This window comes from Carcharodon carcharias, chromosome 13 (assembly GCF_017639515.1).
Source record: "Carcharodon carcharias isolate sCarCar2 chromosome 13, sCarCar2.pri, whole genome shotgun sequence".
NCBI lineage: Eukaryota > Metazoa > Chordata > Chondrichthyes > Lamniformes > Lamnidae > Carcharodon > Carcharodon carcharias.
The window spans coordinates 30,245,970-30,267,111 of NC_054479.1; the positions used below are offsets into that span (position 1 = coordinate 30,245,970).

Genomic DNA, 21,142 nt, shown 5'->3' on the forward strand with positions numbered 1-21,142 from the left:
TAACTTTTAAGAAATTCCCAAATTAAACTCTACCAAGGCAACAATAACCAATAGACTTAACCAGACACCAGGCAAAGCATTTTCACCTTAGGAATTCAAAGTGAGGTTCCTTTCAATTTGGTTCCTTTGCAGACAGTTGTAGGCTTACAGCTGCTTTGATCTTACATTGCCTCTGCTCTGCACATACAAAACTGCTTTCTGTTATACCTAGAAATTCTCTTTGAACGTAAATTTCCATTGTACCACCAGGCCCTTTGAAATTCACCTCTCCAACAATAATCCCTCTTTCATAGCACCAATTTTATTAGTAATATAAACATATTGCTTGGTGTCTCCTAACAAGATGCAAGGTTTCACTCCCACTCTTGAATGCTCTATTCAACAAAATGCAAATATACCTCTACCTCTGTTTACATCTCAAAACCACTATACATCAAGGCACCCAGACTAGCAGGCTTTAATCTAATTAACACAGACATACACACAGACACACACACACACAAAAAACCTCTATCTTAAAAAAATTTCCAATCACATTCTATACATTAATAGCTTCAAGACAGTGGTAGCAAGACATACAATCTCATCGCAGCCTGACATCCCTGAATGTGCCCAATTCTAAATCCTTTAATGAATTAGTGGGCTTTGTGAAAACACATTTCCAGCCAAAGCTATCCATAATAATGCAGTGGTTTAAGTTTAATTCCAGAGTTAACGCTCCGGTAGAGTCCATTACAACCCACATAGCGAAGCTGAAGCAACAGACAGAACCCTGCGACCTTGGGGGGCACACTAAATGATGTGCTGCAGGACGGTGGAGTTCACAATGACACCATTCGGCACTGCTTACTCGCAGAGGTTGACATCAATTTGAAGCATGTCTAGAAATATCACTCACCATGGAAAGTGCTGCAAGAGTCTTGCAGGCTCTGCAACACATACAACATGGCACCGTTCTTCATGTGGGGTGGTGGCGCGTTCTTTATGTGGGGCTGTAAACTACTGTCGGGCATGGTATGAAAACCAGAGACACAGCAGTTGAAGCGAGAGGCAATGTCCACTGTTAGAAACACGAAAAGACCTAGTAAAGACACTTCAGCAGCAACTCCAAGGTTAATTTGTTATAGATGTGGGGGTGACCACGGGCCAGACACCTGCAGATTCAAGGAGGCAGAATGCCATTACTGCCGAAAGAAAGGTCACGTAATAAGGTACTGCAGGGTGAAGTTGAAACAGCCCGTAAAGCAGCAAACCAACATTATTAAATTGAAAAATACAGCAGAACCAGAAGCTGCCGATACTACAGACATCTATTTCCTGTCTGACGTCACCAATGTAAAAACAGAACCTATCACTGTCACAATCCAAGTTAATGGGGAGCCACTAATAGGTAGATACAGGAGCCTCAACCACAGTGGTGGGACAGCACATATTTAAATACTTAAATGATGGTACCCAGCCACTGAATCTGGAGTGGACAACCGCTAAATTGAAGACATACATTGGAGAATCTATACAGGTAAAAGGCATCTCCACAGTACCAGTGTGTTAAAGGCAACAGACAGCTCAGGTTCAAGTGATAATAGTGACAGGAAAAGGACCTAGTCTTTTGGGCCGAGACTGGTTATAGAAAATCAAGCTTGGCTGGTCTGAAATATTTTACCTGGAAAACAGGAGGAGTTCCTGAACTGCTATGGAAATAATACAGTGCATTTCGGGATGAATTAGGGAACTTAAAAGGCTTGCAAGCAAAAATATATATGGATCCTCAGATGACACCACTTTTTTTAATGCCACACTTGTGCCTTTGTGAAGGAGAAGGTGGATGCAGAACTGTGCTGGTTGGAAAAGCTGGGCATCATCCAACCTTTCCAATTCTCGGAATGGTCAGCATCCATAGTTCCAGTGATTAAGCCTAACAAATAAACCATAAGCATTTGTGGGGACAATAAATTGACCATAAATAAGGCAGCCAAATTAGATAAGTACCCCATTCCAAGGATAGACGACTAATATGCAAAGCTAGCTGGAGACAAATCCCATACAAAACTGGATGTGAGCCATGCTGACCAACAATTAAGGGCTGAATAGTACATCTAGAGGATGCATGACCATCAACACACACAAGGATCTTTATCAGTATACGCGCCTACCCTTTGGAGCATGATCTGCATGTGCAATCTTCCAACAGACGATGGAGAGTCTTTTGCAAGGACTTTCCCGAGTGGTAGTATACCTAGACGATGTTCTGATCACAGGGTCAACAGAGACCGAACACTTGGCCAACTTGGAGGAGGTGCTAAGAAGATTCATGGAAGCCGGCGTACGATTAAAGAAAGAAAAATGTTCATTCCAAGCACCAGAATTTACTTACCTGGTTCACAAGGTGGACGCTATAGGTTTGCATATGGTAGAAGAGGAAGTTAGGGCAATCAAAGATGCACCCTCACCGTCCAATGTAAGTGAATTGATTCTTTCCCAGGTATGATCAACTACTATAGCTGCTTCTTACCTAACTTATCAACTGTGTTGGCACCATTACACATGTTGTTAAAAAAGAATCACCATAGGTCATAGAATTTACAACAGGAAGAAGCCTTTGTGAAAGAAACAATTGCATTTGTCATGTTTATTGGTACATAACAACCCATCGAAAGAATTGGTATTAACATGTAACGCTTCTCCTTATGGTGTAGGAGCTGTATTATCACAGAATGAAAGATAGATCAGAAAGGCCTATCTCCACAACCAAGAAGGGTTATTCCCAGTGAGAAAAGAAGGTTTATTGTTGGTATTTGGAGTGAAGCAATTCCACCAGTAGCATGACAACATTTCACCATCGTGTCGGACCATAAACCATTAATGGGTTTATTCAGCGAGAATAAGGCCATTCTGCCAATAGCCTCAGCAAGAATACAACGTTGGGCTTTGATATTTTCTGTGTACGAGTATACCTTTATGCACTATCCTGGCTTACGTATTACAAATGCACTCAGTCATCTCCTGTTAGCAGATAGCATTGTACATGCTCCTGTTCCACAAGAAGTTGTGCTAATACTGAATTTATTGGATTCTGCGCCTGTGTGCGCAAGGCAAATTAGAAATTGGATGAAGAGAGATTCAATTTTTGCCGAAAACCAGAGACTTTATTTTGCAAGGATGGTCAAATTTGCCTGTATCTGAAGAGATGAGACCATCCCAAGAAACAGAGTTAAGTTGTCAAGCTGGAATTTTGTTGTGGGGTCAAGTGTTGTCATCCCATCACAAGGTAGAGAACCACTCTTGACAGAACTTCACAGTGTCCAGGCACATCAAAGATGAAAATGCTTGAGCAAAGCTATGTCTGGTGGCCAGACATTGACAGTGACATTGAAAACATGGTCAGACACTGACACCATTGTTAGCAACAACAGAAGTTGCCTGTTTCAGCTCCACTGCATCCGTGGGAGTAGCCTGGTTGACCCTGGGTTAGACTTCATATTGATTCTGTAGGACCATTCTTAGGTACCATGTTTTTGTTGATCGTAGATGCACATTCTAAGTGGATGGATGTATGCAAAGTCAGGTCACCAACATCAAGCACAACAATCAAGAAGCTGCGTCATTGTTTTAGCTTACATGGCCTCCCTGAAATCATCGTTTCTGATAATGGTACAGTCTTTGTCAATACAGAGTTTCAGAGATTCATGAATTTAAATGGAATCATATATTTAAAACAGCCCCATACCATCCCTCATCAAACAGTTTATCTTAGTGAGCTGTGCAAACTTTCAAATCTGGAATGAAAAGGTTATCAGAAGGTACTCTAGAAACTCAACTTTATTGCTTTCTTCTGTTATCGTACAACATCTCATTCGACTACAGATTCAACACCGTCTGAGTTATCGATGAAACAACGGCTATATACAAGGTTAAGTCTGGTGTTTACAAATTTGGAGGGGAAGGTAGAGAGGAATCAGAGTAATCAAAAATTGAATCACGATATTCATAGCATAGCTCACACTTTCACCATAGGAGACACAGTATTCGTGCAGAATTATGGAAGTGAACCTTGTTGGGTTCCTGGAACCATTTGTCTCAGAGACTGGTCCGTCATCTTTCCAAGTAGAAGTAGAAAACAGAATTGTTTGAAAACACATTGACCACATTCGTATGAGAGAGACATTCCAACAACCAACTATTCCGCCTGATTAATGTCGAGCCATCAATCCCCAAGGTAACAGATAGACCCAGAATAGACATGCCCGATGTCTCTGTAGAGTTGCCAAACCCTGAACTGCCACTTTCTAATGATGTATCTTGTGCTGCAGTTCCTGATCATGTTGATCCTTTAGAAGAACCTCAAGTGGTAGAACTACGCCACTCTAACGGAATAAGGAGCACCTCAGAGACTTGATCTTTAATCACCTGAAGTTGTATATATGTATATGTTGTTGGATATTCAAATTTTTTTTTTAAATAGAAACTGTAAAAAACTAAAGGGAGAGGAAATGTAGTAACTGAAGGTATAGCCTCTAATGCTGTCTCAGGAGTCATATGGAGGCTCTTGGAGCCCTAAGCACAGGTAATACAGGGGTGGAACTTCCTGGCGAGGGCCTTGATCGAGCATGTAGCATCTGAAAAACTCTCTATAATAAAGTTTCTGTTTCTTATTGAAACCTGTCTGGTCTGTTAAGTCATTATAGGTTGGCTATAGTAAAGAACATAGAGCAACTAGAGTAAAGAACAATACTTAATTGGAAGAAGGTCAGCTTCAGTAGGTTGAGAACAGACCTGTTCCAGTTTAAATGGAATGAAAGATTGGAGGCAAAGCTGTATTGGAAAATGGGCCATTTTTAAAAAGGAAATGGTTTGAGGACAGATGAGTACATTCCCACGAGGGGAAAAATGTCGGAAAGCCAATATAGGAGCTCCCTGGTAAATGAAAGAGATAGCAAATAGGATGAAGTAGGAAAGAGAGCTCTATGACAGACATCAGGTTGATAATACAAATGAGAACCAGGCTAAGTATAAAGAGCTCAAAAGGGGAACTGAAAATAGAAATAAGACAAGCAGAGAAAGTCTGAGGAGAGACTGGCAGCCAACATAAAAGGGAATCCAAAGGGTAGCAAGTAGAGGGGTGGGGCTGATTATGAACCAAAAAGGGACCTATGCCTGGAGGAAGAGATATTTTGCATCAAGGCAAATGCTGCCAATGTTACAACGAAAGGGAGGAAGTAGTTGAGAAACTGAATGGGCTAAAAATTGATAAAGTAGTAGTATTAGAGCAGCTGGCTGTACTTAAAGTTGATAAGTCACCAGTACCAGATGGAATGCAACTGTGGAATATGTGGGAAGTAAGAATGCAAGTAATGGACATACAGCCTAGGGCCACCCCTAGCAGGGTGCGGGACCCGGGCAAATCACACTCTGCAAGCCCCCGTAACATTTTTCTGCAAGTTTCTTCTGACAACTGGGCCCCTGAGCACGTGTGGGAAAAGGAGCACCATCATCATCCCAGCTTCTGAGCACTCGGTTACAAGCACATACTACACTATTGACAGTGTTAACTGTGTCACGTGTAAAACTAGACCTTGCTTCCAAGGCTGAACACAATTGTTGGCTCTTCTTTTGTTAAGGAGAAATCTATGATCTCTGTGGGATTCAGTTATAACATTTTTACTACCACACCCCACTTGGAGAAAACTTAAGGCCGAAATTTTCCAGCCCCTTACGCCAGCGGGAATCTTCTGGTCCCGCCAATGTGAACAGAGATTTCAATGGCTTGCTGGCCCTGCTGTGAGGGAACCCACCATGGATGGGGGGTTGGAAAATTCCAGCCCTAATGTCAGAGTGAGGACATTCACTGTGTTCAACTTATTAAAAAAATTACAAACACGATGCGAGAAAATAATTCGACTTTTTTTAAAAATGACTGTCCACATCTTCCAACGTTAAGCAAATGTTAGTTGCAAATGTGTACTGGAAGAAAAATAAAGTAAGAAGCGTAGGATTTAAATTGCCTAGGACCAAAAATAAACACAGCAAGTGACTGATTTACTCCACAGGTCAGTCGCTATGTGCTTTATGCCTACTTTAAGGACGTTAACTAGTTTGGAATAGTTCATCTTGTTCCTCTGCGGTGAGAGTTGGAATAAAATCCACTCCACTGAGGCCAGCACTGCTGTGTCCAAGAGTGACGGATGGTGCTGAGCCAATCCCGTGCTTTACGCCCGACACCATGATGTTGAAACGCAGGGTCCCCCAAAGCGCGGGGCCTGAAGCCATTGCTCCAATTCGTTGCACCCTAGGGACTGTTCTGGTACAGCCCATAATCTTCTAATCCTCCTTAAAAAAGAGGAATGGTGTTTCTTACCAACCATTGGTGCTTGGGTGCCCATTCAACATGTCAGTATTGGTTGACAAATCAGTGCAGAACAACGTCTCAAAAATCATCACTGCTACTTCAGTCTTTCGCAAATCCTTGTTCCTATCCAAAACCTGATACTAATAGGCCAGACTGAGAACCCTCTCTTCTAAGCATTACTAATGTCAGCAATCCCAGTCCGTACCATTTATGAGAGGAACAGAAAATTCTGGATCCTCTTGGTATCCCCAAATCCCTTTGCCCCAACATCAGTGATCATGCCGCCAGCTGTCTAGGCCAGTTCATCTGGAATTCCCGCCCTCAAGCTTTCCACCTCCAAGGACCCTTTTTCAATCCAACTCTTTGACTAAGCTGTTAGTCACCCCACCAAATCTCTCCCTCTTGGGTTTGGTGACAATTGTTGACCAATTACAACTCTGGGAAGCATGTTTTTTTTTAAAAAGATCAAAGGTGGTCAGTAAGGACAAACTGTGGCTTTTGTAACCAGAATGCATCATAATGTAAAAAAGGTCAATATTTCCCAGGGGTGCTTGTCCTTATAAATGAACCACTACATTTTTACCTTTAAGATTTGGATTTCTCCCTTCAGGTTTCAATGTTATTTCAAGATGTTTTCACCGGCATGAGGGAAGAAATGGTGGATATAATCTACAGATAAATTACTAACCTATGTAGCTACTTGGTTACACACATAATAACTTAAACTATTCTAGATGTGTCAGCATATTAGGGAACTCAGTCAATTTGTTTGAATATTGATGCTTAAGCCGACATGTATGTCCATAAGAAACTTAGAAATTAAAAGAGTGCTGAGGCAACAACTGTGGGAATATGAACTTTTTCATCTGTAATTCAGCCAAGAGCCAAAAGGGTTAAGAAAATAATAGACTAATCACTGTATTTGGACTTCATTCAGTGACATAGCTGCAACACAGAATATTTAACTGCCTCAGATTCTCATGTGGCCCACTGGACTCCACCAAAATATAATCATGTCCCAAGTTAATAAGTGGCTGTCTAATAAAGAAATTGTACAAATAAATTACATTTCACAATTAATTGCCAATGACACCTGTATTATCCTAATATGGCAGTTAAAAAGAAAATCAGAATCCTGCTAGACAGCAAAACATTATTCAAATTTCTCCACTAAATCTTTCAACAATACTGACAACAGCTGGGACAAGACAATTATTTACCCAATTGGCTACTAGTGTACAAGATCTGGAATCATTCACATAATACATTGTATCTTTAAATGGAATCGATGATATAGTCATCCTCTCAAATCTCCCCACATCATGAGCAGAATGAAGCTAGTTAACATGGATTTAAAGAATAGTCGTACGTGCAACAGAGAGATGTCTGCCTGTATTTTAGGGTAAAAATGATGGGGGGCGATTACCACTCACCGTTATTAAACAGTAAATCAAACAGCAACTTCCAGCAATGCAGAAATCAGGAAGCTACTGTTCAAGTTGTCTAGCTCCTTCACAAGCTTCACTATACTGGTATCTCACCAAGAGACTCGGTATTCAAATACATGCAACAACATAAAAGTTGGAACAATTAAGCGATGGATATTCATTACACTTACAAAAATCGTTGAGTTTGTCCATTCAAATGTACATCATTTTCTTATGGCCTAATTTTGAAATCTTAACAACTTCTCCAGCACTAAGAATTAACATCTACAAGTATGAAGTCCCATTCCTTCAGAATTTAATTACAGTTGTAATTTTGTTTAAAAAAAGATAGTCTGTTAACTCAATTCCATTTTCCTTTGCTTTTTGTACTCTATTTGACATAGAGTTAAGTGTTGTAACTGACAATTCCTGGTTCAGACTCTACACTGTTCAATGATTCGTCAAACCAATTGGCTAAGGAGGCACTGTTATTGCCTGGTCACAGGTCCAAAATCCCCTCTAGAGAGCACTGTGCTTTTTAGGATTTCTAATTATGATGACAACCAGTGGCTGAGTTCCAAACTGCAGTACTGTACACGAGACATGTGTGTGGGAGAGGGGGAGAGGGGAAGGGGCAGGAGGGGCTACATATGCAAAATTAACTAATGATGGAATTTCTTATGTGCCACTCCATTCTCACACTTCCTTGCATGCTCCCTTTTCATAACTTAAGATTTGCATTAAGTTAGGAACTGCAGACTCTTGATCACAGGTATTGATGGCATGGTGGCCAGTTAAATAAAAAGGAACTTCAGGGATCGCTGGCAGTATTTTATTAGGTTTAAACCTTTTTGTCAAATTGAGCTGCCACTTACTTTGTTGAGGTAGTTTAAAATTAAAAGGAAGACTTGCAATTAAGAATATTACCAAGCCCACCACTAACCAGACATTTCAGGAAGTGGAGTACGGTCACAAATCTGCTAGAATGTGTTTGGTTAATATGTTCAGCTTTTGAAACAAAAAAAACCCAAAAGATTTGCACCTTGCTGCTCAAGATATTCTCCTTTGCAGTGCCCTTTTCTCTTTCTTTCTGATTTTTAAACTTTTTTCTGGGAAGCATGCAAATTATTCTGTGTTTTGAAAACACAGTCATTTTATTGAGAAAATCTTGACTTATTTTCACCAACTTCAAAGGCTGATCAAGTCGCTGTAAAATTGATTATTTTTATTAAATATGCACCAATCCCAATTTAAATATGAAAGGCAGCATCATTAAAATCTGAAATGCTTTAATCTAAAGCGTTAATACTTTGAAGAAGTAAAACATTCAAAGCAACTGCGTAAAGCAATTCTATTGTTAGACGTGGTTGATGTTAAGTACAATAGGCTGCATTAAAAATAATGCATATGGAGGAAAAGAAAAGTTCACTTAAAAAGTGGATATGTTGTTCTTTGCAAGTATAGCGATTACAAAACCAAGTGACATTGCATGCCTAGAATTGCATTTACTAAAACCGGGGTGAGGAGGTTTGTTTCTGGGAAAATAAACACTCAATATTCTTGAACTCCACAGTATCATGAAAACATTTCTGGGAAACTTCAAAGGAGAAGGAGTGCCTATAGTAGATTTAGGGTAAACTGACTGGTCCATTATCCTAAATTTAGGAGACACTGGCAGGAAAGGCTCATTCTGTACCCAGTGAAATGCAAACAGCTGGGTTCTCTAACCTTCACAATTATTCTCCAACAGTACCCATGTCACAGTCTTGTCAAAAAACAACAATAGAAGCTCCCGGACATCTCAACAGATGGCAGACTCAAGGTTGGGTTCCAGCAAAAGCAGTCGGTTGTGTTCTGGGTCCAAAGGCGAGAAGAGTTCCCTGAATTGTCATTCAGAGCTATCAAACTTTAGACACGTGGTTTGCTACAAGAGAAAGTGGATTTTCATCACCCAATGGAATGAAATCAAAATATCGTCAGTGCCTTTGTTTAGAAAGCAACTTATGAAACCATGACTCCTGCATTTGAATAAACATCATCTGGCACATTAATGGCAGGGAGTACTATTAAGCCATTGTTTAAGTTGCATATTATAATTTGTACATTAAAGAAATCAGAATGTTAAACCTGTTTACTGGCAGGGGTACACAGTTAGGCAATATCATAGATCGGAGCACATAAGTCAAACCAACATATAAGATAACCAAAAATCAGGCTTTTGCATATTCTCAGCATGCAAGTCGATCCCCCACCTTTTCAGCTACAAAATTCTATATTCGCATTAATAATTAGCCTCAGTAAAGCATGTTTTACTTGCCTTATATCATAAGTCAGCTCTTGGGATCAAGCAGGCAACATGGGCTGTGTTGTGAAAGTGATGCATGAGAGTTTAAGACATGCCCAAACATAGCAGACCATGTACGGCATGGTAATTGACAGACAGAAATGGTTCTGCCTGCAAAAAGAATGAAGTACAAAGCTGATTTCAAGCCAAAAGACATAACATTTACTAACTCGTCAGATAACATCTGCAGCAGGGAATTCAGCATTAGTGAAAATCCGGTGTGAAAACGGAAAGGGGAATCCTCCCTGAAGCCAGGGCCTAAGACCAAATGTGCCACGAGAACAGGAACCAGCCACTGTCCTGATCTTGAGAAGCATGCATCGGAATGGATCCTCAAAAATCACAAGAATGGTTACATCTTCACCAGAAATGCAACACATATATATGCAATTAGAAGGCCAAATCAAACACTGAGCAGCAAAGGTTTCAGACTAACAGCTAGTTTGTGTAACCGCTTTATGGACCCAAACAGTCTTCTGTTGCAACAGAGGACTAAGATCACTCAGACTACAAAGAGGCCTTGAGCCAAAATTAGCAGTTTCCAGCGATTTATAATCAGGTAGTGGCAAAAACACGGGTACCCATTAAGTCACATCAGCAACATGAATGAAGTGCCCATGAGTTCCAATATGCCCAGCTGCCAAATTATGTTTGTCGAAAATAGTTCTAGTGAAAATCACAGGACACAAGACGACACAATTCACAATGGTACTAGTCTGCAAGGGCAATGGAACAAAATTAAAGCCTATGGTAATTTTCAAAAATAAAACCATGTCAAACATCAAGTTCCCTGCAGGAAATCTTGTGCATGTCTATGACAATGGTTAGATGGATGAGGATGGAGTAAAGGTGCAGATGGATAACGTGCGAAATGGGCGTCCCAGTGGCCTATGTAAAGAATGCAGTTTATTAGTGTGGGACGTGTTCAGATCGCACATAACCAATGAGATCAAGAGACTCCTGTAAAGAAATAAAACCTACACTGCAGTTATACCAGGGGGCTTAAAGTCTATAGTCCAACCTTTGGATGAGTACCTCAACAAACCATTCAAGGATCATGTCCATGCCGAATGGAATAGGTGAATGGTTGACAGCGAAACCTTCAGAGAGTGGAAATATGCATGCTGCCCCACTTGATGTTTTGTGTGGTTTCATTATCAAATTGTGGGATGCTATTAGCATACAAACTTGTCATCGGACCATTCAAAAAATGCAAAATATCCAATTTAATAGATGGAGAGGAAGATGATTTGTTGTGAGGGGATGATTCTGAAAGCGAAAGCAGTACATCTGATCCAGAGTGGGATTCTTATGATTTTTTTTATTCATTCATGAGATGTGGGCATCACTGGCTAAGCCATCATTTATTGCCCATCCCTAATTACCCTTGAGAAGGTAGTGGTGAGCTGCCTTCTTGAACTGCTGCAGTCCCTGTGGTGTTGATACACCCAGAGTGCTGTTAGGGAGGGAGTTCCAGGGTTCTGACCCAGTGACAGTGCTGGCACATAGCACTCATCGAGAAGTTAGTGCTGCAAATAGCGACTGGGCTGCTTCAGAGTTCGCTATTCGCAGGTACACCCACAGTGCTATTTTTTACTTGTTGTTTAAATTGCTTGCAGTTGGCCATGTGTTGGTGCTGGGTTTACAACACCTTTTCCTTGGCTGCAGATACTGCAACAATTTCATGGAAGGTTTTTTTGTCTATTCTTCGAAAACTAGAATAGTAGAAGAAACCTTACAAATTTCAGTGACATTTAAGCTATCCATATATTGAGAACACCAACAGCGAGTGCACACAAACAAACCACAGTGGTACACAAAGAAAATGAAGGCTAGCACAAGATTCTAATAGACATGTTCACTGCCTCAGATTCTTGATTTTAATGAGACATGATAGAAAAGATGTTCACTTCTCATGGGCACTGGCAAGACCTCATTTGGAAGGTTTTCATGGTTTCACCTGTTTTCTTGTCTTTGGTTCTCTCCTTCTTGGGTTCCTCCATATAAACCATTCCTGTGGCTGGTAAAGCACTGCCAGCATCACTCGGTCACAAAGAAGTGCATTGATTTACATTTTCTCATTTTAAAAATTGTCAGTGAATTCTTCAGTCACCAAAATGAGAAATATGCCTGGAACATTTTTCTTCAATATCCATTGTTAGCACCAAGCACTCTTGTGAGATTAAGTTTGTATAATTTCCCCTACTTCATACAATTTTTTTTAAAAGGTGCAAATTCCTATTGATATGCAGATTCATTGAAGCTGGCAATTCTCCAGTACCTCACTCAGCCAGATCAAGACTGAGGCTGGACAAGAGAATGCAAGCAGGCCGTTCAATCAAGAAACAGACCACAAACAATTGCAATCCTGTTCACAATTGTATCCATACATGCACACTTTTCAACAGATAGCCCTCATTAACTATTCCCATTCCTAGCAGAACAGTGGAGAGTAGAGATTTAGTAGTAACACCAGTTACAGTGCTCTATCTCCTGCTCTGTCACAAAGCAGGGATGACTCTAGCATCTTCTCAGCTCTATTGCTTTGTAATACCTCAGACAGTACCCTTACAGGAGGTTGCCAGGGATGCTAAATTTCCTTTTCCTTAAAAGCAGACTCCCTTTCCTGCACTACCCAAATACTCCTTCCTGAGAAGGAGTTTAAAAACTTAAACAACACAACCCTCTAAATAAGGGCAGTACTGACTGTAAAGATGGGAAACAGAAAACCTCAGTCAAGAGAAATTAAATCCGAATTGGAGTCAAGAATATCTCATCAATGCCTCATAAATACCTAATCAATTTGATGCTTTACACAAAAAAAATCACAAAACACACCTGGGTTTTTGCACCATTTTACATTGAAAAATTGGTGCATATTCTGTGAAATAGATTCAGTAATTTAGGGTCAGCGCACATGGCCAACAGCTCACCTGTCCAGTATGTTCCAAAATTTTACAGCATTGAAATAAAGTTCATTTTTAAATGTTCATTTCAATAAAGACTTCTTGGAACGCATCATTTCTGTGACTTAGAAACAAACAGTTGCACATCTCTTTTTAATTCCTCAAGATTCAAGACAACTTGAGAATTTATTGGAAGAGAAGTTGTCAGTGATATTAAGTTCAATAATAACTGAAGTACTGATTAAGACATGTTAACTGGATAAACATCTGGCAGGAACAGGAGTGAGTGCCCTTCAATTAAAGTTAGACTATGTGGAACATGATGGATATTGAGCTATTGCCACATCAGAAATTCTACAGGAAAGAAGAAAAAAAAAGTCATGGGTGAATAATGTAGCATTTTAAGATGTATTTGAATTTTTCCTCAATTCAGTTTAAGGGCCAAGGAGACTGCAGAACTTTTCCTTGGGAGATTAAATACATTTCAAAATTTGCATCTGTCTTTAATGGAAGCAATCAACTTGATCAACTAAGTTACCTTTTCTCGCCTTAGTAGAATAAGACTTATGAATAAAATGACATCTTTATTTTAATAAAATCCTGAGTCACAGAGTCATTACAGCACAGAAGGAAGCCATTTGGATTCCATCAAGTCCATATCAGATCTCTGCAGAGCAATCCAATCAATCCTATTCTCCTGCACTGCTCCCATAGCCCTGTAAGTTTATTTTCCTCAAGTGACTATCCAGCATACTTCAACAAAATGATGTTTCAGACTGACTTTTAAGATGGTTGCATTTTGTAGAAATCGACTTTAAATTCTATACTTAAATATAGAGGTACAGTGAAAATTTAGCTCAGTGACAGCATCCACATCTCATAGAAAGTGTATGGACTTAAGTCCAATTTTAGGATTCGTGCACATCATCTGTCTGGCACTTCAGTATGGTACTGTGGAATGCTTCACTGTTGGAGGTGTCGCCTTTCTGAGAAGACATTAAACCGAGACCTCTTTTGGCTATTCAAATAAATATAAAATACCCTAGAATAATCAAAAGAGGAGCATGGGGTTTTCTCAAGGTCCTCAACCAACATCAAAGCAGCTTAACTGGTCATTCATCTCACTGATATTAGTGGGACTTGACAGTGTCAGAAATTAACAGGTTGGTCAACAAAATGAAGCTTTACTGTACTTCAAACAGTAATTAACCTATTGTACTTTGCAATTGACCGAGGTGCTATACAAATGCTCATTTAAACTTTGTTAATTCGTGATTAGCTAACATGCAAACATTTCAGTATACTTCATTTTAGGTGCAATTGTTAAAATATCTTAAATAAATTGAAACAGGACACAGGGGCAGCACATTAAACAATGTCCTAAATGGGAAAATTAAACAGGTATTTAGGATAGGTCAACGAGCTTGTTAAAGTAATGCACAGAGGATCTAAACTTTCCATAGTTGTTTAGGATAAGAGTTTAATTGCCATCTGTAACAAAATATCCTACTGCAGGAATGTTAGAGCATTTCAACTGAGGTAGCGAATGAAAGATCAACATTGTAGAGAGAGAGGTGCTTTTCTGAAGCAAAATAACTCTGTACCTTTAAATCCCTCTTCATCTAATACCAGTGTGTAGTCATCAGGCATTTCAGTCAGGCTGAAAAACTTACACCTGCAGAAGAAAAAGATAGGGATATTAGCATGATACAATGCAAGCAATGCATAATTCAGGATACCTCTTGGCTGAGTGGAGAGAAAAAAAAGACAGTTGTTCATTTCAACTGCCAAGATAATTTTATTAACCCAAGAGAGCTTAAGCAGAAGGAAACCTCTCCAGTCAACTTTTTCTTTTGAGTTTTGTTTCTGCAGTACAGGGACATTGTCATTCTGTAAAATATATCAGCTGATTCCAGTTCTAATGTTAGGCCATGTGTTCAAGAACAATCCATCTTCATGGTCCAAAGTATTATGCAGCACCTTATTCTTACAAGAGTTAACAAAATAACATAATTCACAACACCCTCACTCTCATTCTTCAAGTAGGCAATGATTTTCGAATCTGCACCAAAAAGCACATCAGTGAAAATATTGCAAGTGCACAGCACTCACAAAATTGAACTTAAAGAATATCTTGAGATTGGTGCTGCACCAGTAACTCATCCTAATCTTGCTAAGTGTTCCATTTCAAATGGTCCCAATTTATAATTTTTGTAATAAAATGTCTTAAGTTGCCTTTAAAAAGCCACTTTTATTTTCTACCTTCTAAATTAATAATTTCTAAATAACGTAAAAGTTAGAGGGTAACATCACACTGCAGTGAACTTTTAGTATTAACTGTGTTATCAGGATACTTTTGTAAAATAACCCTTAAATAGGCAATGCTCCATTTTAAAAAAAGACAAATCTAACATTGAATAATTTACTTCAACCTCTAACACGCCTGTCTCTAGTGTTGCCACAACCTTTCTGCTAAACTCTCATACATGCTTTTGTTATCTCCAGATGCAACTATTCCAATACTGGCCTAGCCAGCCTACCACCTTCCACCCTCCAAAAGCTTCAACTCATGGCAAATTCTGCTGTCCATATCCCAACTTGCAAAGACCCATTCATTCATTTCCCCTATGCTTGCCAACCCTACAAAAACTCTTGGTCTACCAACATTTCAATTTTAAAATTCACATCCTCCTGTTCAAATCCTTCCATGATTTTGTACCTCTCTATCTCTGCCATGTTTCCCAGGTGCTGATGTAACCACCTCCCAAGAATCTGCTGTCCTCCAACTCCGGCTTCTTATGCATCCTTCTCTTCCTTCACCTCGCTCTAGAATTCCCTCCCTAAGCCTCTCTGATTCATTGTCCTCCATTAAAACACTTCATAAAACCTACCTCTTTAACCAAGATTTTTAGTCATCAGTCAAATATCTCCTCCTTTAGCTCTGTGTCAATGAGTTTCTGATCACACTCGTGGAGTGCCTTGGAATGTTTTACCATATTAAAAGACTCTCTATAAATGTGAGTAGTTGCTGTTGAAGGTGAAACCTCAATATAGCAAAATTATTATAGATCAAGTCAGAGATTTGCTGCAATATACACTTTTTAAATGGAAAATTTAAAAAACTGCAGATGCTGGAAATCTGAAATAAAAACAGCAAATGCTGAAGTATATCGCAGGTCAGGCAGCATTTGTAGAGAGCGAGAAACAGAATTAACGTTGAGTCCAGCATGACTCTTCATCAGAGCTGATGAAGAGGAGTCACGTTCCGAAAAGTCATATTGGACTTGAAACATAAGCTTGGTTTCTTTCTCCACAGATGCTGCTCAAGCTGCTGAGTTCTTCCTCTGAGTTCTACCAGCACTTTATATTTTTATTGACACTTCAGGTTGATGACCCTACATTATGAAAATCTAGAAGACGCTGTCAAATCCTTCCGTGCTCTTGCCACAGGATAAGCTTTTGAAGTCCCCACAGACTGCAGTCAATTAGAAATCACTGAACTGATAAGAACTTGCCCTTTTATGATATTAGTCTCGCCATAAAAATCCTTGGGCCAGGATATTGAGGTTGGCAGGCTGGTTGGGGGGGGGGGCGGGCACAGGGCCCTCTTGCCAACACGTAAAATGATGAGGATGACATCAGGCGGAACTCCCAGCGTCATCCCGCGTCATTTCAATTTTCAGGTCGGCAGGGGCGCAGCCAAATCAGCTATGCGCCCACCAACCTGTCAACGGCCAATTGAGGCCATTTAAAAAGTAATTGAGCTAGTTAATGGACCTGCCTGTCTGACCTTAAGGTTGGCGGGCAGGCTGGGAGTCCTGGCAGGCTTCAGAAAAAGCATGAAACCTCATCCACGGGTGGCATGAGGTTTCATGTAGGTTTTTAAAAAGTTAATACAAGCTTGAATGAAAGTGATGGACATGTCCCAACTCATGTGACAGTGTCACGAGGGGATATGTCGGGGAAATATTAATTTTGTGCACTGACCATTTTTCAATTTAGCGCTGATCTCCGAGGTAGCACTTCCCCCATCCGCCCGCATGGGGAGCGCATAGCCACATAAAATGGTGGTGCGCCCCCAATCGGGGGCACCACCTGCACATGTCCACTCCCCCCCCACAATGGGGGGAAAATTCTTCCCTTGAAAATTTTACACTTGTCAAATGAGATGTAACTGGATTTTCAATGGGGTGGTAAATTCATAATTACTACTGAACAAATGTATCTCACCCCAAAAAACTAATTTTATATTTGCAGATTGTCAAATTTTCCCAACAAAATAAAAAATCCCACATACTAAACTAATATTTTTTCATTTTTTCAAGGTTTATGATAATTTAGTTCCTACCTTAATCCCATGTCCCAATCATTTATTTTACTCTATAAAGTTTGTTTAAAAGCAAGTGCATTTTACTTCCTGGTTTATTGCCTGTGAGGATATTTCAATATGATTGGATGCTTACACTGCATGATGACATCATTGCTGTTGGATCTAGAGATCCTACTGCCTTGGTACCAGATTCAAACTGGCATCAGGAAAGAGGAAATGCACACCAAAAGGATCACCAGGTCTTTGCAGGCAGCTTTCATTGGAGGATAGTGGCAAACGCTGGCACTTCACTGCTGACCGCAAAATCTGGGGCAATACCTGGCACATATGTAACATAGCTAACATGTTAGCCGGTACTGACCATATCAAACAAGAGTAACTGCGCTATATCTAACCAGGAATTGCTAATGAAAAGTACTGCAATAACGTTCCATCTATGACAAACAGAGCTTCTCCATATGAATGATTTTTCACCAACAAAATATTTTACCCAAGATAATAATTCCAAAGACACAATGGAGTCCAGTGTTTCTACAGTAGCCTCGAAAAGGTGTTCTTTTACATTATTATCTTAATATTGCTCTGTCAATCTGCAAGTGTGATTTTGTAACACTTGCAGGAACAGTGAACTTAAAGAGGAATTCACACTGACGTGCAAAAAACACTTTCACGTGTTATAATGGACAAGCACTTCCTCAGCTTACAGGGAAGTGTGACTTGGCAGGTTTCTTATGTTGCTCTGGAATATATTTCAGCCAGTCACAGTATGATTTGTTCCCAAGGTACTGGGTGGCACACTGATGTAATACTTAGCCTATCACATCCAGTATTTCAACTGACATGAGAAGCTAGGTAGAGGAAAGAGAATTATGGGGTTTGGGCATTATACACTAAAGGTATGGCATCAATGCAAGTATGTTTGTCATCAACAATTGCTTGTATTTATAAAGTGCCTTTGACATAATATATTTCTCAAAGTGCTTCACAGGGACATTATAAAACACTAAATGGATTAAATAGTTGAAGTGCTAATAAACTGACCACACTGAATCACCCTTCATGTTTTTCTCCATGATTACAGAAAGTTGAAGCAAAAACATTTAACAGTGTCCAAATACATGGTCCAGTGCAGATCAAAAAGACATTTGCCTTAAGTACCGTATTTCACAGCCCAAAATGCTGTCAAGGGATTTTGGCCAGCTCTAATCGACGCTGTATGGGCTTTATTTTATTTGGAGAAAGGTGATCAGTTGGGTATGGCTGAAAACCTCATTTTAAATCACCAAAGTAAATTATGCTATGTTACAATTATCAAGTAAACAGACATACCAAATATTCTACTGCATAATTCCCTTCATTGTTCTTGCATGATTAAAACCACAAAATATAATGAATAGAACAAAATAATACAAATGACACCTTCATTGGCAAAAGGTAAGGCAGGCCTTGCCTAGAACTAATGAATAAATTGTTCTAATCAGGCTGTTACAAAAGCAAAAGAACACTTTTGCTGGAAATCTGCTCTAAAACATGCTGGAAACACTCAGCAGGTCTGACAGAAGCTATGGAGGGAGGGAGGGAGGGAGGGAGAAACAGTTAATGCTTCAAATCTGTGTTCTGATGAAAGGTCAGACCTGAAGCTCTGTAGCTCTCCACGGATTCTGCCAGACCCACGGAATGTTTCTAGCATTTTCTGTTTATGTTTCATCAAGCGAGTGGCTGAACTTTTATAGCTGGGAAAATTTAAATTAACTTGCATCTTTCCTTCACAAAATGCCTCTGCAATGGTGCTTGTTACTAAAGAGTTCCTATTGATAATCATACCTAACTTAAAAACTTTTAAAATATTGTTAACTTCCCTCCCTACTCAAATAATAATACAGCTCCGTCCTTTAAGTTAGCTCCTTCCCCATTGTTCTTGTTTATGCATTCTCAGACACATTAAAAAGGTTCAGCTGTCTCCAACCACACACTGCCATACTTAAATTGACCATCAGATATCACAAGTCAGATAAAATATTTATTAAAACCAGATATAGGAACTTTACTTGCCCTACAGAACCTTTAACAGTGTGCAGTCACAAAAAGTGCAAGCTGTGGATCAATGCACCTAAACCACACAATAATAAATAACTCCGCCTCGCCTTCCTTTAATATAGGCTGAGAGCCTGACAGAAAACGAAGCAGACCGCACATTGTTTCAAAGAGAACAGAGGATGAAGATCAGGAAGACAACATTTCCACCTTTTAGAGCTGGAGTCCTAAAATTCTTTTGCATTTAACAGAATTTAAATGACATGCTAAGAGTGAAAGGACTCTGGAAACACAAAGTTTCATTTATGTAGCACATTCATTATCTCAGAATATTCCAAGTAATTCACAGCCAATTATTTTTCTGAAGTATAGGCGCCATTGAAACGTAGAGAAAAAGAACTGCAGCCAACTTTCACACAGCAAGGTTGCACAAACAGCAATGAGATAAATCATCAGGTGATAGAATCGTTTACAACCTTAAAGGACAGATGGAGCCTCATCTAACAAAACATCTGAAAGATAACAACTTTGACAGTGCAGCACTCCCTCTGTTAAACAGTGAAACAGTATAAATTTGAAAATTCCCCTCTTAAGCACATTTAGTTACACTCTTAAATATTAACATTTAATAGCAATTTCCTCATTTATTGTACAAATTCCTGACAAAGCTTATGGTCCTTTGCTATGCTTGCCAGTGATAATGGTGCCAATAACAAAAGAGTAACATACTGCGTATTTGTACAAATAGGTTAATTAAACAGAATCCTCAAAAACATAAGTTACCCCACTGAGCGCAAATGCAACATTATGTGGAATATCAGAGGATGCTGCTCAGTGAGTGTTAAAATTAAAACATTTTAAAATAATTTGTACAGTTAAAAGGCTTCCCCGGGGGGATCTCAAATGTCTCAGAAGCTAATTTTGCACAGAAGTGTTGGCAGCTTGGGGCTTTGAAGTATTATTGTTACAAAACATTATTTTGTCAATGTATTTTGGGGAGTGACCAGAAAGAAAAAGTATACTCAGCACTTTGGAAAATTCTGTGTAACTGCTCATTTCTATTTGTACTGATAGACTTTATGAAATCAACTTTGAAAAGGAATTACAAGGAATTAACATTTACTTTCCTTTCCTGCTGCTTCAGCAATCTATTGGAGCCTCCAATCCCAAAAGTCAACCCTAAAAATCTAATTTCAATACTAGCCAGCCTTGTTTAGGAGTTTATCAAACAGGTCTCTAAAGGCAGAAGAGATGGTAATCCATACTCCACAAACAGAGTCCATTTGCCAACAAACCAACCATATAATCAGCAGAATGGCTCCCTTCCAAGTGAATGTCAGGATTCTAGCAAGTTGCTGGCAGAGAGAGAGAAAGAGAGAGAGAGAGAGAGAATGAGAACTTAAATAAGGGTAATTATAAAGGAATGAGGGCAAAGTTGGCTGAAGTGAACTAGGAAAGGAGTTTAGCAGAAATGACGGTTGATGAACATTAGCAGACACTTAAGAAAATAATTCATGACTCACAAAAAAGATATATCCCAGTGAGAAAGAAGGATTCTAGAGAGGGGATAACCCAACCATGGTTAACCAAGTTAAGGATAGTGTGAAATTGAAAGAAAAAACATACAACATGGCAAAAATTAGTGGTAAACCAGAGGATTGGGAAAGTTTTAAAAACCAATAAAAGATGACCAAAAATAAATAAAGAGGGAGAAAATAAACTTTGAGGGTAAACCAGCCAGTAATATAAAAACAG

General features: G+C 39.5%; 1 protein-coding gene across 5 annotated transcripts in view; it reads right to left on the bottom strand.

Moving 5' to 3' along the window:
* Positions 1-21,142, bottom strand: part of LOC121285933 (cytosolic arginine sensor for mTORC1 subunit 2-like) — a 134,438-nt gene that overhangs the window by 67,226 nt on the left and 46,070 nt on the right. For all 5 annotated transcript variants that reach the window (XR_005944841.1, XR_005944839.1, XR_005944840.1 and 2 more), the window contains one exon: positions 14,628-14,698. Coding sequence is in view for 1 of the 5 variants with exons in the window: in XM_041202889.1 (XP_041058823.1) it covers positions 14,628-14,698 (71 nt within the window). In the remaining 4 variants the exon portion in view is untranslated. The remainder of the gene's footprint in view (positions 1-14,627; positions 14,699-21,142) is intronic.